The sequence below is a fragment of the Lytechinus variegatus genome, chromosome 1 (genome assembly GCF_018143015.1).
Source record: "Lytechinus variegatus isolate NC3 chromosome 1, Lvar_3.0, whole genome shotgun sequence".
Classification (NCBI taxonomy): domain Eukaryota; kingdom Metazoa; phylum Echinodermata; class Echinoidea; order Temnopleuroida; family Toxopneustidae; genus Lytechinus; species Lytechinus variegatus.
The window spans coordinates 74,158,145-74,175,711 of NC_054740.1; the positions used below are offsets into that span (position 1 = coordinate 74,158,145).

General features: G+C 36.3%; 1 protein-coding gene across 4 annotated transcripts; it reads left to right on the forward strand.

Annotated features, from left to right (window-relative positions):
• Positions 1 to 1,181: 1,181 nt before the first annotated feature.
• On the forward strand, positions 1,182 to 16,246 carry LOC121422688. Of its 4 annotated transcripts, none has more exons than XM_041617863.1 (6): positions 1,182 to 1,355; positions 9,015 to 9,740; positions 10,239 to 10,365; positions 11,806 to 11,977; positions 13,108 to 13,141; positions 13,427 to 16,246. In XM_041617863.1, the coding sequence occupies exons 4-6, from the start codon at positions 11,905 to 11,907 to the stop codon at positions 14,604 to 14,606; spliced, it is 1,287 nt and encodes a 428-aa protein (XP_041473797.1). In that variant the 5' UTR covers positions 1,182 to 1,355; positions 9,015 to 9,740; positions 10,239 to 10,365; positions 11,806 to 11,904; the 3' UTR covers positions 14,607 to 16,246. The 4 variants fall into 4 exon arrangements, with proteins under 4 accessions (XP_041473797.1, XP_041473789.1, XP_041473804.1 ...); XM_041617855.1 differs by having other exon boundaries at positions 1,182 to 1,324; XM_041617870.1 differs by having other exon boundaries at positions 1,182 to 1,324; positions 9,612 to 9,740.
• The last annotated feature ends 1,321 nt before the right edge of the window (positions 16,247 to 17,567 follow it).

Consider the following 17,567-nt stretch of genomic DNA (forward strand, 5'->3'; position numbering starts at 1 on the left):
TTGGCAAATATTCCCTGAAATGAACCCCTAAACAAGTACAGGAATGTTTTATTGTTACGGGTCCTTCGGTCGTCGGCTTTACCTTATTTGGTTTAGAACGACCCCACCTTCAACACCTCGCGCAAATCGGACCCTAAACACGAAGTGTCGGGGCAAAAAGGACATCCTTTATAAAACATTTTAATTTTGTTTTATCATCCCGGGAAATTCGACCCTAAACACGTAATTTTCCTAGCGAAATAGATACCCTTTTTTCATTATTTTTGTGTTTTTGACACCCTTATCACGTTACGTACGTAACGTGCCCTATCGTGAAAAAGACATCCTTTTTACGTGTTTTTTTGGTCGCGCATGGTATCCACTCGTCAATGTAAGTGGCCCCCCGGGCATTTACCTTCATAAAGTGTTCATTCGTTTGCTATTCTAGTCACCTGGGGAGTGTTTCATCAATATTTTCGTCCGACAAGTTGTCAGATCTGACAACTTTCCTGGATTCTGATTGGTTTAGCACTGTTACTATAGTAACTGTCGGATAAAGCAGGACTTGTCGGATAAAACGTCTGACAAGTCCGTTCATGAAACGCTCCCCAGGTCTATTCAATTTCTTCATCTTGCTATGTAAGGCAAGCTTACGTAATATCTTGCTTTAAAATCTGCCTATCATAATGACATAAATTTAAGGTCATTTGACCAAAATTGTCCATAAAGTAACTACGAACTTGTCTATTCTAGCCAATCCGAGATCCATGATCCGGTGGGTCGCTATATACATGGATCCACACATTGCTACCAATGATTCTAAGAATGGCGGGACGATACGGATGGTCAAAAATGCAATGAAAATTTTGAATAATTTTTTTCCTCATACCGGGGATGCTGATGTAAATTTAACAAGCAAAAAATGGGGTTCACTACAAAATGTACGTCATTTTGGTTACATTTCTCCATTTTGCCACCAGGGGGTGCTGCCTAGCTATGGAGAATAACACACGCAGCACCATCGCTTCCCGCAAGGCCATTTGAAATGGTCTTTGTTTTATCGTGCAACATGAATTTCAGAGAATTCTTTTAAACATTACGTCATCTTTTTCAATTCGGGATATTCCCCTTTTCCAATGCACAACCACAAAGCGCCCATTGTCCCCCACTGTCATGCACACACAGCCGAGGAGTTGGCCGGGCGCGAGCGCCATTCGTAAATGCAGGGTCGCATTTTACGCCTCGTGTTCCGTGCCACTTGATATCGAACCACCTGTAGCTTGTTGGAAATGTCTGTGATATGGATACATCGTGGCGCCTTGGTATAAATAAGATTCCAGAATAGGTGAGTCATCGATGATATTTGTATTTCAAAGGTAATTATATGCATTGTTGTGGTCAACTAGAGGGATATTATGTGACCTAAATTCTGCTCTGTCCGAACGTTCGAACACGTTCAAATTTTACTGGCCTTTTATTTTTTTTCTTCTAAGATCAGCTGATCTATTGCGTGGGTGCTACGGTATTCTATGTTCTCCAGCCATGCATAATATCAGGCGTTCGCAATCAGAATGGGCTATTCGGGGAATGGGATCAAATCAAATGCAGAGTGCCTCGATATGACGTCATTATCTTTCAGGTTTACAATACTCCGTATTACAAATTGTAAAGTTGTTGAAGAGTTTTGGAGGGGTTCACCTTATCTAACAAAAATATTGCCCATTACCAAAAACTGTTAACCATGCATTGAGGATTTGTCCAAAAAGTCATCAAGGCTAGTGCGTTGACAATTTCCTTTAAAATTATTCTTTTTTGCAAAGTTTAATGGTTTTATGGGGTTTTAATTATATTTGTATTGCATATTATCATTTTTTTTTCAAGTTGCAACACTATTTGGAGAAAATTGATGTTTTCCCCCGGCCCCCTGAATGTACACCCTATTTTGTATTATAATGCAGAAGACTTTTTTTAATCAACTCCTAGTAAGCAACATGGAAAATTTTAGAGTTTATCTTGAAAAATATCCGCAAATGTTCCCTTAAATGACTAGTTTTGTTGTTTTGTTTTCTTATTTAAAGGAAAATCAATAAAAATATCTGTGTGCGACGTACATTAGGTGCATGACTTTTTCATTCTTGTTCGCAAGCATGACTTTTCAATTCTTTTTCGCAAGTACGATCCAAGTCGGTTGGCAACATTGTCGAATATTTTTAATTATCTCCTTGAATCCTTCGGGAATAACGAAAGGGTAACAGACCGATATTTTTTGCTTAAAAGTGCTATTTTAATGACACTATCGCGTTAATTAAAATCATATGGTCCAAAGTAGTCTTCATCTCAGATTGATTGAGGAAACCATATACTACATATAACGATATTTGAGAAAGTGCAAATAAAGTTGGATCATGTTGGTTACATTCTCATCATAGGACACCACAAGTACACAATGCACACAATTTTCTTAACTGATCGATCAGACCCAATTAATGATGATGTAGTTTTTACCCGAGTTTTTATCGTGTTCCCCGGATTTTGTGTCATGTTACTACTTTGCTTGTCAGTGTTATTTTATTGATTCAGCTACACAATAAACATGCACGTGGACTTTGTGTTTTACTAAGAAACTGGAAACTATGGAAACGCCATTATAATCAAAGTACGAAATATCTAAACGTACTGAAACTTTAATAGCCAACCATGTTTGCTAAAGTCATAATTGCGTCGGTCTGGTGATTCATGGTAAGCATAATTGTACAGGGGCAGCATCCCCACCACTTCTACCGCATTTTAAAATATTGGTTAACATCTTTAGATTAACAACAAAAAATGTCTTTGGAATAGCGAAATATTTTATTTCAAGGTATTCCCATTTTGAGGTCATATGAATAGACTTATTTATTATTCTGTCGTTTTTACGAATTAATTTGCAAAATACATTGATATTGATTGTCACTGGAAGTGCATGGTCGTCTTCGTGTCCTCCTTTATTATCATTCGAGAAATACTGCTGTACAAAAATGACTCATGTTTAAAAAATAATTATAAAAGAAATCCCCGTGCGTGAAATGAATAATAATGCATCCGATTCAGTGGGTGTTTGGACTTTGAAACACGGTGTCTTTGGGTGTTTTAGGCAGATGGTCGGGTTATTCTAAAACATTTTGGTAGTAAAGATTATATTGAATTAAAAGTATGAATGAATGGTAAAACGACCCACTCAAAATCTTTGAGGTTTCGTTTTCCGAAAAAAAGGAACGACGCATTTTTGTTGTTTGTGTGTGTCTAGCCTGCATATAATACCGAAACAGCATGGTGTAATACTGTAAGTATGATCTGCTTATACAATTTAAACTTGGTTTAACCCTGGTCTAGAGAGGATTTTTTAACCACACTTCTATAGAATACTGGCTTCATTATATTTCTTCCTTATTTACGATATTGGTTGCAATGATAATATGTCATTATTGCTTTGTTAAAATCCTTTTTTTCCAATTCTTCTCATTTCAAAACTCAGTTATTTTTTTAGAAAAAAAAATCAGCCGGGTAATAATAATTTTAAACTAGTAAATAATCTGACAAATCCTTCTTCAAAAAAGTGTAATCTAAGTTAACCCAGGTCTGACTTAACCATGGATTTAATAAAATTATTTTATTAGAATACCACCCATTATCCATTTCCGATGGCGTCAATACTAAAATATTCTTTTTAGTCACGTGTTTTAAAATATTAAGTCCAAATTTTTGGTAATAGACCTTCTTCAATAAAATCATCCCTGCAATAATAAAATCATCCCTGCAGAAGGTCTATGACCAAAAATTTTGAAGATTATGTCTCCTCATAGTGTTTCTATTAAGTCTTTTGTTTCTACATTATGACGCCGACGAACTCTTTGATTTATATATATATATATATATAATATACATCATAATGCTGAAGATAATGCTTTCATTGCCAATAAAGATTTCATTGTTCACTCACTTAATTGGCATTGAAAGCATTATCTTCAGCTTTACTTTGTTACCTTACAGAAGGCAATACGTGAAACTATGCGTGTGTATCTTGTCCAGAACTTCATTTATGCAGGGATATCCCTGATTTATGATTGTGTTTAGCAAAGTAAATGTATCTGTTATGCATGTCTTCACATGGAAAGCTGGTCAGACTTGAAGCTGAGAGTTTTCAGAAGTGTGTTTATCATTTTAATGCCACTGTATTTAATTGAGGACCGTCATTTTCATTCTACTTCTCTTTATTTATCGGAATCTCTAGGAAGTATGTAGAATACTTTTACAATTTCTTTTCTGGCATTTCTTACGATAAATTCAGGTTCTACATTCATGTATACCCGACAGTTTTACCATGGTCCCGGAAGATTAATGATCATATCAATAACGCCCAAAAAATTGACAGGAAAAAGTTTCTCATTCAGACTGACATACAATTGTATTCAGGCTCCCAACCATAACTGTGGGGACTACACAAAGCACTTGTTCTAGATATTTTCCTTGAATGCACTGATCATTAGGTACGCTGGTATTGTTACAGCTACAAATCATTCGTTGTCGTCATTTCTGAATTATAAGAAATCGAGCATGAAGATGTATGGAAACTTTTGCAAAAACGGTGTTTCGCATGAATCTTTGACGTGAAAAACATTGAAGAAAAACCACCTTTAAATACTGATTGTCCAAAACGAAACTATATACATGTATCTTCAAAGACGGTACTACCGCACCGTTGCAGGTTTGCAGGGATTTAACTAGAACTGAACAAGACGATGTAAACAACTTTAACAGCTATTAGTGTGAGACGGTATGTCACTGACAGAGCTCCCGTAGGACTAGCGTGCCAAAATTGATTTTTGGTTGTTTTGGCTTCAATAGGGTCCCCTTAGACCAAAAACGATGGGGGTCAAATTTTCAGACCCCTCCTTCCCTTTGTGGGGGGTCCTTTTTGGCGCCATATTGGCCTGTACAAAGCCCAATAGGATAATCCATTGTTTTCGACCTTATTTCTCACTTTTCTTTGCCAATTAATTATTAAAGTTGTCTGAGGTGTATGAGAATGAATATTTGATGATGTTGTGATGTCAATGTTTTTTAACTTTTACCATACGGGGGCGGACTTTACGAAAAATGCCCCAAATTGTAAAATATTGCCCCCAAAATATTATTTTTCCCTTTTTGGGCTCTAAAATTAGGACAAAAGGATTACAAAATGAAATGAATATGTCTTGTTATACAATCCAACAACAGAGGAATATATCACATGTAATGTATATCATTATTTTTGGTCAATTGATGTAAAAATCATCCCCATTTCAGGATTTTATGCAGTGTAAACCTTACTACAACACTAGAGGGCGCCATAACTTATGATAAGCACTTCCCTAAAAAATCAAATTCTAGGCACTGTAATTTTATCAATAAATTTGAAAGCTGACACATTTCAAGAGCAATTATTTCCAATGCCGATTCATAGTATGGACATCTAATTTGTTTTGATTCTCGCCCCCCCCCCTCCACGGGGGGGGGGACAAAATGGCTGCCTTGGGCTAAAAAAAAAAAATCCTGGATTTTTTTTTGTTACTTAAGTGACCTTAATTTGGTTTCTATTCAAAGATTTATAAGGGTGAAGAAGTATATCGGGAAAAGTTACAAGGACCCAGAAATCCAAGATGGCTTCCAAAAATGGAGTTTAAAATGGTTGTTGATACTTTAAATGGACATAGCACATTTTTATATACCTGAGATAGATGAAATCGGTGTCTAGACCATGGTTTCAACGATCATAATTGGGACAAGAATACCGTTTCCATTCTTTATTCATTTAACTTTTGGAGGCCAACTTGGATTCAACATACCGGGACAGTCGGTGGTCCGGTATGTTAAAAAATCCAAGATGGCTTCCAAAAATGGAGTTTGAAATTGCTGTTGCTGCTTGAAAAACCGATATAGTTTGTTCAATATCCGGGAATATGAATGTGTGTGACTACCATGGAAAAGTGAGTCTAATAATACATTAGAATAAGTTACAAGGAGAGTCGTTGGTCGAGTATGTTAAACAATAGAGTCTGAAATAGCCACTGTTATTTACAAGTGGACATGTAATATCCATCAAGAACATGATTTTTAAAGTCAGAAAATTAGTTACAACCGTTCGAGTGTTGTGGCCCAGTGGATTGGTCTTTTGACTTTGAAAGGGTCGTGGGTTCGAATCCCAGCCATGGCATAGTTTCATTCTGCAAGAAATTTATCAACATTGTGATGCACTCAACCCAGGTGAGGTAAATGGGTACCCGGTAGAAATTCCCTGAATGCGCGAAGGAATTCCTTGAATGCTAAAGCGCCTAGGCAGCCCATCTAAGGCAGGGGTAATAATGGCAAGGCCCGCTGGGAGAACAGTTTTTAGAACTGAAGTGGCTTCCCTGGGTAAATATACCTAGATTATTAATATTACCATATAATAACAAGGACAGTCATTGGTCTATGTCGGAAAATCCAAGATGTCGTGAAGAAATCTGAGTCTAAAGTGAATGCTGTTACTTAAAAATGGTCATCGTTCATTTAAAATTCACCAAGGACATAGGATTTTGGTGTCCACTCAATGGTTTCATGATTATAATAATACTTTCGATTAGTTACAAAGATATTCACTTGTCCATTTTGCCTAAAAATCCAAGAAAATTTTCAAAATGGCATCTAAAATGATTCCTAAAACTCAATAATGATCAGAGTTTACACAATATTAATATGTGAGGAATAATTTGGTTGTCTACATGGTGGTATAAAGGGTTAGATAATACATTCAACAAATAACAAGGATATTTAGTTTTCCATTTCGTCTAAAATCCATGGTAGATTAAAAAAATTCATCAAGTGGGTGCTATTACAAACTCATGAATCAATATGATAACTTATCCCATAAGTGTAGGCACCAAAATAATTCTCACATTTTAAGATCATTTTTTTGGAATTCATCTTTGATTTTTGGACATACCAGACCACTGACTGTCCTTGTAACTTATCCTTATATATTACTTAACCCAAACCAGTGGTTTAAAATTAAACATCGAAATCACATTTCCATGGACGATATGAAATCAGCTATGTCTGCTTTAATTTTAGCAGCCATTTCAGAATAAATTTTTTGAAGCCATCATGGATTTTTGGACCCACCAGACCACTCACTGTTCTTGTAACTTTTTCGAATTTACTACTTCACCCTTAAAATCATTGAATCAAAACCAAATTGAGGAGTTTTAGCACATGGCAGGCTTTTTTGATGCCATCTTATATTTTCCAGGTATCCTGGGGTCCTTAGATTCACTCTACCCTATGTCAACAAATTATTTTAACTCCTAGACCATGGAGTATGAAACTAATTAGGATTCTAGGGTGGATAATGAGAGAGTCGTTTTCATTAATTTTAAGTGAATGGTGGCCATCTTGGATACTATCTTGAAAATAACCACTTTCCCTGATGCAGATTTTGGTAGATTTTTAGTATATTATTCCTGAGGTCAATTAGTACTAACAACTGTTGAAAAACAATGTAAGTTCGGAAGTTCTCTAAACATCACATGTTATTTCAATAATGAATATGTGCATATGTGCGTGTTTGTGGGGGGGGGCTAAAATTATATTTTATGTGTTTTTTTCTGGCTATCAGTAATTGGAAATTAGCCGAGAAGTACATAATTGACAATCCGAATAGAAGTACTTTAATCGTTATTGTACTCCGGAACGAGTGGCCGAATAGTGAAAGTTGTATGCCAGTCAGTTGGGGGGGGGGAGTAGGGGATATGGTTGGTAGGATGCTCGTCCAACTTGAAGCCTTCAGATATAGGCATTTTAGCTGTCTAGAGATGATAAAATTCCATAAAATAATCCATTGTTTAACCGGGCGCAAATTACTAATACTCCTGATTTTAGTGGGTCTCGATATAGGTGAACCCCCCCCTCAGGCAGTGGGTGAGGGTGGGGAAAATTGGACCCCTATCATTTCGTGATAGATTGGACCCAAGTGAATCCAAAAAAAAAACAATTTTGGCACAAAAATCCTGCAGGAAGTGTGTCATGATGTACCGTACCACACTAATATCATCATGATAAGTTATGGCGCCCTCTAGTGTTGTAGTTAGGTTTTCACTGCATAAAATCCTGAAATGGGGGTGACTTTTACATTAATTTATTAATAATAATCATATAAATTACGTGTGATGTATTCCTCTGTTATTGGACTGTACAACAAGACATATGCACTTCATTTTGTAATCTTTTTGTCCTAATTCTAGTGCCAAAAAGTGGGAAAATTACATTTTTGGGGTAATATTTTACAATTTGGGGGCATTTTTCGCAAAATCCGCCCCCCGTATGGCAAAAGTGAAAAAATATTGACTTCACAACATCATCAAATATTCATTTTTGTACACCTCAGACAACTTAAAAATAAAATTGGCGAAGAAAAGTGAGAAATAAGGTTGAAAACAATGGATTATCCTATTGGGCTTTGTACAGACGAATATGGCGCCAAAAAGGACCCCCCACAAAGGGAAGGAGGGGTCTGAAAATTTGACCCCCATCGTTTTTGGTCTAAGGGGACCCTATTGAAGCCAAAACAACCAAAAAATCAATTTTGGCACGCTAGTCCTACGGGATGACACACCATACCCCACTATATTTGAACGTGAGAAGAAGCGAAAGCGCGTTATGTTACTCTCTTTTTTATTCTTTCTTTTAAGGTGATGATTTGATTTTTCCCCAAAAGTATAAACAAATAGGAAGTAATTTATCATAATTTGAATGTTAAGAAATTGGTATTCTAGTCTTAGGTTTTACACAGAGATGCCAATTACTGTGCTTGTTTAGCCCGGCCGTCATGACACTTATTTTACTAAAAGTAACTTGCATTTTATGTAAAGACCCTAACGGAGACAAACATTATATCGTATTCATTTTTGGAATGTCTTTAGTTACATGTATGTTTTATTCAATTCACATCCTGAACTTGTTCCCTCCTCTTCTATTTGCAGGTGATGATTGATTGTAATGGATGAGGGAGATTTACCAATGGGTTTTGTTGAAACGATGTCATCAGAATCCGGTATTAGTGACAACATCCTATTACATGTGAAGCCCACTCGTTCTGTGCCTGCTTACTTGAAACGTATTCTACCATGCCCCCTTGATATATGATGACAGTATAGATATTTAATTAGTAGATACGCAACTCTATATTTTTAATTTTGGATTTGATTTGTCAGTGATTATTCACTCGCTTTACATACATCATCGAAGTTGGATGTTCCAGGTATTCGGGTAATTGACCTTGGTTCTCTTGTCAACACTACAAAGTGGGAATATACAAGTCTATATTGGAATAACGTATTGTTTAAAGTGCTCCCCTCAGTGGATATCGAAATGATGAAACCTAAACACCGGCCACAAAACACCGCACCCATTATAATCTCGTTGAGCCTACACCGAAGACTAGCACCCTCCAATTCCAGTACACCTTCACATCCACGTTACAACACCACCTACCGCATTTTTATCACGAAGTACGTGTTTAGTCTAGCATAATTACACCTTGCACCCGAGGATACCTCACCAAAGCACCGCACTTTCAGTGGTTTTTCCTCGAGTATCTTCTATAAACTTGCCGTGAGATCGTATGAAGCATGAAGAATCCTATTCTAATCGTGTCAAGAACTCTTTGGGTCATTTTTGTCCTCGTGGGAAAGTCATGTTCCTTTGCGGTATGTCTTTAAACTTATATTCTTTAAGTTAACATCCGACTTGTCAAAGAAACTTTATAATCAACGAAAGCACGACTTGTGGAAGAAATGTATCTCATTATTTTCTCATCTGTAGATGCTTATGGACTGTCCCATTGTCATGTAGGAACCAGCAATATCTAAGTGAACTTCATATTATACAAAATTTTTGTCTTGTCAAAAATATTTGCACCATTACATTGATAGGGACATTGCTCATATCTAAAAAAAAAAAGTCGAGTTTGGAACTTTGAATAAAAGTACATGCTATTTATTTGATAAGTTTGGCAATATGTATAACTTTAGTTTAGAACAACAAAAATATTTCCTTTCATTAGAAGAAAAATATTCCTGATCATTATCATCATAGTAAAAATGAAAGAAATCCCGTCAATCTAAACCATGTCCCTTGAGATATTTCACAATTCCTTTTCTTCTATAGTTACTTTAACGACCTCGATTTTCTGTTTTCTCTTCCAGGTAAGCCCCTTCCTTGCTGATGATTCGAATGGTGACGACATTTTGAAAAAGATGAACTACAGATTTGGGATATCACATGACCTGCGCCAGCCAATCATTGCCCGTTTGGTCAGGGATGCAAATGATGGTAATTATTCATTTACGTTTCCACATTGCATTACTCATGGAGTTGGAATAAAGGAATGGGCAACTCTGTGTTATTTTGATGGATGTGAAAAAAGCCTCATTCGTGTATTATGGTAGAATAATAGAAATGTCAAAATTTTCTCGGTCGCTAAAACACACTCATAATGACGAGAGAAGGAGCGAGCGTTAATGGGAGGGGACATGGGAGTATATCCCCCCTCCCCCAATTTTCAGGTGGGGGATGGCCTGGCCTGTGTTATCATTCCTCCAATCATTTAAGGTCGAATATCATATTTTGATACACTGAATCATATCAGTATGCTCATAATATTAATACTACTACTACTACTAGTAGTAGTAGTAGTAGTAGTAGTACTTACTCTCGTTGGAGAAATAAGCTAACTTGTACATAAAACTATAAAAAAAAATATAAAAAACGCTGGCATGCAGATGCATGTGGGCATTGGGACCATCGAAGAAATATTGTAAATTTGATATATACATGTATGTGTTAGATATTATGTCAAAATCTGTTACAAAATTTGATTGTTGCACTAAAAGGTCAAAATCTTTGCTCGCTCGCATTTGAAAAAAAATAAAGTTGGCCTATCACGTCATGTCTGGTCGTCGAAAATTTTTAGACTCATTACGCAATTCCCCCCTCAAACTAACAAAACAAATCCCTCACAGAGAACAAAAGTTGGGTCAGGCATCCCATGGCCTTACATGGTGATTGAGGGACAGTTAACCCCCCCCCCCCCCCATTTTTGCTATAATATGCACTTTTTTTGTATTTTGCTTTGATTTTCACTGAAATTTTCATGAAATTCTTAGTTCTTATTGAATTTTGCAAAAAGAAATTGTATCCCTAATCATGGAGCTATTACAGAGATGTATAGCTTCCGCGGGTAAGTTTTCCAATTTGGCATGTCAATATTAGTCTACAAATGTAGACCCAGATCTGCAGTGTGTGTAACACAGCTGATTCAAGGAGTCTGCATAGCAGACTACGTCTACTGTGGCTGCAGACAGCTCGCTTCGCTCGCCCTTGCAAACCAGTAGCAGATCCCACCTCACGAGCCATTCAGAGTCTGCATAGCAGACTATGTCAGTAATGCACCGCACTCTTAGCTTTCTTGGCTTTAGACTCTTGGTCAGGGGGAGGGATGGGTGTTTCATCAATAGAAAGGACTTGTTGTTACGGTAGAAACTTTGCTATTCAGCTAAACAAAATCAAAGAAATTTATCGGATCTGAAAAACTATAGTTTGTGAGTGTGTTGCAGTATATAGTGAAGTCTCGCTTAAGAATTGAAGTTGAGAGTATGATTTTCTTGTACGAAGAGTATGAAGAAATACGTGATTAAGTGGACAATCGTGACAAGTTATCAACTTTACGTTTGCCGTCCCTTAATTGATATTTTTTATTCTTTTCATGTTAAGAACCGACTGAAAGTCCCAAATTCGATCACCTCATCCTGATCATCCCCTGGTGTTTTGGGGGTTGCTGTTATTACCATAATCGTGTTGGTGGTTTGCTACATGCGTCGGAAATATGGAAGAACAAGTTGCTTCTCGGATGAATGGTTGATTTGGTGTGGTCTTAATAAACGAAGTAAGTTTATCGAAATATTCTTTTATGAATACGAATTAGCTTTAATTGTCAATGAATTTAATGAACAAAATATATATGAAAAATCCCCGGGGGGCCACTTCCATTCACGAGTGGATACCATGCCCGACCATGGGGTCTCGAAAAGCACCCTAAACGCGTAATTTCCATATTCTGAAAATGCACCCCTTAACAAGTATTGGCGTGTGAAACCCTACCCTTAACAAGTATTGGAAACAAAACGATACCCTTGGCAAATATTCCCTGAAATGATAAACAAGTACAGGAATGTTTTATTGTTACGAGTCCTTCGGTCGTCGGCTTTACCTTATTTGGTTTAGTACGACCCCACCTTCTACACCTCGCGCAAATCGGACTCTAAACACAAAGTGTTGGGGCGAAAAGGACATCCTTTATAAAACATTTTAATTTTGTTTTATCATCCTCGCAAATTCGACCGTAAACACGTAATTTTTCTAGTGAAATAGATACCCTTTTTTCATTATTTCTGTGTTTTTGACACCCTTATCACGTTACGTACGTAACGTGCCCTGTCGTGAAAAAGACATCTTTTTACGTGTTTTTGGTCGCGCATGGTATCCACTCGTCAATGTAAGTGGCCCCTCCGGGGAAAAATCTTATCAAAATTTAAGGGTGTATATGTTTTTATATCATAATATTTGACATAAATTATGGGACATGTTTATTCCCTTTCTTCAAAGCGTACACTGCAATGGATTCGATGTTCGAGGATACATGTATAATCCGAATTCACGATTAGGTCACTGAACATCGGCCTGTATTCCCCCTATTCATCGTTTAACTAACACTTATTTATAGGTATATTTTTAATGCGTTGGTAAAATAAAGTTATCAATATTATTTGCAGCATTATCTTATGAGATAAATCTTATCCTCAGTGCAAGTGGCTATTGAGCAAAATTAGAGAGGGGTCAGAAAAACGAGCAGAAAATACGAAAAGGGAAAAAGGAAGCCAAATTGAGAACAGAGAGAAGGGGACGAAGACAAAGAAGAGTGTACTAAAATTGATTAATCATCATTGGCTTTGTTTCAAATGTATTTCCATGTAGATGTATTACATAACTCGATTTTCACCCTTCATTTCTGTAAAGGTGACACTTCATCAGAGCTTGCAATAAATCCCAGGTATGTAAATTGATATGTTTTGTTATATATCACTATACAATATTTAGTACGATCTCGTAAGTTTTCCTAAAAATAATAAATGGAATATTTTTCTAATGTTAAGCTTAAGCAAGTAATAACATTTTATTTGTTCCCCTAAAATATTTAAAAAAAAATAAAAGACAATTTATCCATTAACGTCAGACATACAATGTGAATGTAACGGTTTAACACTTACACGATATTATGAAGTGAAGTTTATGAAACTTTTACGAAAGGATTTCTTTGCGTACTTTTGATTTGCAGATCAGCCAATGGATCTCGTGTTTATTATAAAAACAGAGAAGAGGAACAGAGAAATGTACATAGTGGTACCAGTGTAAAGCTCCTCCCACATGGGGCTGATGAGGGGGGTAATAATGAATCAGCCATCAAATTGTTACCAGATAACCAGCATCTCCAAACTTCAGAGTGGGTTCAGAGGGAATTCGTAGAACAAATAAGAGCAATCCCATCGGAAAAATCTCCGAATCGACCGGGCACCCCTGATACCGTTGTCACCTCTCTGCTAACTGATGAAGAGGATATATCGCCAAAGACCACTGCTGTGGTACACCAGAGTGGAACCCATGACAAAATCTTCAAGTTTCATCCTCGCGGCAGTCTTCATGGAGAAGGACAGCATGGAAACAATGAGACCGAACAAGCCAGGTCGATCCAGATAAACATTGGTCGTACCCTCAACAATATTCCAGAGAATGGAAGTGTTGATGATGGAAAAGATTTGGAAGACCATGGCATAACTGGTGAGGGTTTGGACAAAGATAAGCACAGTAGTGGGAGTAGTAACTCAGACGACGAAGTGTTTGAATTGGAAAGGGATGGGAGTTGTAGGTCTACATGTTTTGCAAAATTAGGTTCTAACAATAACTCACAATTTCGCGACAGGTTTAAGGAAGGAGCATATTCTTCCACAAAGAGCCCGTTTGACCAAAGCTCTGGAAATGGAAGACAGGTATCATATGGCCGTGCCGATGAATTTGCTTCAGATTCGCAAGTGGTTGAGGCTCAAATCAAACGGAACAAGCAACCTCAATTCAAAGGTGAGAAGCATCCTGATAAAGAAGTGGAAAGTGAGGGGGAACGTCTTATTCCAATGAAATCGAATCAACCCAGTGGATCACTTGGTCCTTCAAAATTGCAAGCGTCTGGTGAATACCAGGAAAGTCCAGAAGTAAAGCGAAGGGCACCTAGAAGCGCCCCTCCGGACAGGGCCTCTCCTCCAGATACTACTGGTAGTATTCACGCTAATCATGTTCATTTGACTGTTCAAGGAGATGTTAAGTTTGATTTCAACAATCATGTCAGTGATGTGCATGTGGGTGATAGAACAATAAATAACAACGATTATACTAAAATCTTTCCTCAAAACACTAACGTTACAGGTGAATTCAATAGGTCTTCTACTGGACGTCATACCCGTTAGGTTGAAAATGTTGATTTATTGTACTTCTTTCCCCTCTTTTAATCAAACAGGGTTGGAATTTTCGCAGAGAAAGAAATCGAGACGTTAGATATTTTGGGAAGAAGGATAATACAGACTAAGACAATCCCATGTAGTAACCTTTCAATACATCCCACTCCCATTTTATTCAACTTTTAATTCATTTACTGCTCTTGTCATTATTAGCGTATTGAATTTCAAGTCATGAACTTGAAAACTATCAAATAGAAGAGCCCACATCATAAGGGTTTTGATGTCAATACCCTATTCACTTTAAGGAATTGACTTTTTGAATGGGAATCAAATGATGTGAATTTGAATAATAAGGAAGTACAAATAGTGTCGTCTTTTGTACTCATTTAGTATTTTAGAGATTATCTTTGAAATATCCTACCTTTAATTTTGATAGGGTAAGGCCATTTTTCTACAGCAGGACGAATGGGAAAAAAGAATAAGAATGCACGAGACACCTTCAAGCCTGTGTCTGGGGCATTAAAGCAAATCAAGCAAATCACGTGAGCATTCCAAGGAGAAATCTGAGTAATTAAATGCAGTTTGTTAATCTGCTCCAAAGACTATCTAAATAATTTTATTGATTACATATATGAAGAAAGGCATTTGCCCCATCTTATTTCCCAATGTTTCTGTCCAGATACTGAGGGCAATATTTCAAAAGTTAACTCCCAGTATCTGTCTATGAAAAGAAAACAGAAAGTTCAAGTTTTGTTGAGTATGAAATGAGATGGCGATCTTATGATATTTTATTGCATATTCTCTTTCATTTGATGATAAACTTGCAATGGACAACTGATATTGTGCTGTAATTGTTTTAAACATCATTTTGTTTTGCTTATTCAATGTAGACGTTTGTATTACAAATAAAATTTCTTTGTATTTTGTTTGAAAAATATATGATAAATATGATTGAAAGCAGCAATGAAAGAAAAGAAATTGCGGAAAACGTGTTATTTTTATAACGAATTTATAAAAGATAAAACTCGTTCCTACACAGTCACATTGTTGAATGGTGGAACATCATCATTGCCATCATTAAACTTCATCTATATTTGCCTACACTTAAACGAATCGACTATACGTGACAGTACTAGTCATTGAGATTCATTATAAAAACTGACTATTTTTAATGTATTGAAATTCGAATGCTGCATGATATCATTTCACTCCTTATTGTCAAATACAGATTTACTGTCAATATCATACGAGTGTTTAATTCAAAGAATTTGTGAACATTTTGAACATCATCATTGATCAGAGCAAATTTGTAGAGTATAGATTGCAACAATGGCGACTAGAAATTATTTGAGGATTTTGTCATATTTGGAAAGGTTGTATCATTCTTAATATTTTGTTATAATATGTAGGGGTATAGCTTTTTGTCATTTTAACTCGGTCGATAGTCCGATGTATTCAAGTTACTTGTGCGTACATATTTTAGTATATAAGTTAGGCTTTATGTGTTCCGTGGTGAAATATCTAAAGCATATCATAAGCTTTTAAATGTTGAACAATTCGAAAAATATTCTAACATCCCAAAAGAATAATGGTTATGTAACTTATATGATTATTTATGGAATATGAATCTGCCGTTGAGATATTAGGAATTTTTTTTCATAATATTAAGATACGATAGGTTTTCATTGCTTGTATATATATATATATATATATACACACACACACTCTTCCATTCTGTCTCACGATGAAAAATTTTTAAGCAATATTCATCTAAACTATTAAAATAAGTTTTTGATGTTTTAATTAACAATGCTCTATGTGCCACACAAAATGCATTGTAACCTATTTTACTATTGTACCATTGTGAGATGTAAATATTGACGGTAAATGGTTTTGTATTGGTTGGATATACGATATTTTTCTGATGTGTTTTAATATATTTTTTGTTAACTTTGGTGTGCAGCTTTCATAATTTCCAATACCATATGCATAAATCATTATCATTTTACTTTAAATGTGAAATTGAAAAAGACCTACAATTTACCTTTGTATATATAAATATATATCGTAATTCTTTTATTTTGAAATGTAATAATCGCTGCTATGTGGCACTTAGACAAACGTGTACAGACTGTTTCAATACTAAAAGCTTGACTAATTATGACAGCTTTTTTATCTGTCTTCACAACTGTAACATTGTCTTGTAAATATTACCTTAGTAAATCAGCGCTTTGGGGTATTTCTTCAGCCTATGGCTATATCCTTCATTTTTAACTTGCAGTACTCTGTGAAACTGTCTTTCACTTGTTAATCTTAATTATTAATGAGAATAAAGTCTGAAATCAATCACATGTCATATCGTGCGTGTTTACAGTCATGTTTTGAAGTGTGTTGATTTTGAGCTAGGACCATGAGAATGGAATTGGGAGAACTGTTTCAAAGTCGCATAAGGATAAATGTCTAGTATCTTGATCTGATAATAATTATCTGAGCGATCTCAACCAAGTATCTAGCAACCATCCTCCCCGAAAATATGTATCGTGTGTTGCACCACAAACTGTCAAACCGCAACAATTTATGCCAAAACTGACACAAAATTGCCCCCCCCCCCCTTGCACTAATTGTCGCCTCGCGACAATTTGTGCTGCACGTGCCGGTCTCAATTTTTAAGCATATTGTACCGATTTGTGTCGGCAAAAAGAAACCTAGAACCACATATTGTCGCCCATTACACAAATTGTCTTCAATCACCAGTCTGGTGTGTAGTGTATGTGCATCATGGTGTGTGTTGTTGTTGTTTGTGGTAGGGTTATGTGCGTTGTGTTAGAGATGGTGCGTCTGTGTGTGTGTGTATTGTGTGAATTACTTTTTTTTCATTATTTTTTCGGGGGGGGGGGTTATATCCACTTGCAGTAACATTTGGTCAAACTCTTTGATCGTCTAATACCATATGAGCTACATACCCATTTG

Excerpts from the sequence above, each read along its gene's own strand:
- LOC121422688 (XM_041617863.1), top strand. The coding sequence starts at position 11,905 with ATGCGTCGGAAATATGGAAGAACAAGTTGCTTCTCGGATGAATGGTTG. Across the intron at positions 11,978-13,107 it reads GTGTGGTCTTAATAAACGAA|GTGACACTTCATCAGAGCTT; the intron begins GTAAGTTTATCG and ends ATTTCTGTAAAG. Across the intron at positions 13,142-13,426 it reads GAGCTTGCAATAAATCCCAG|ATCAGCCAATGGATCTCGTG; the intron begins GTATGTAAATTG and ends TTTGATTTGCAG.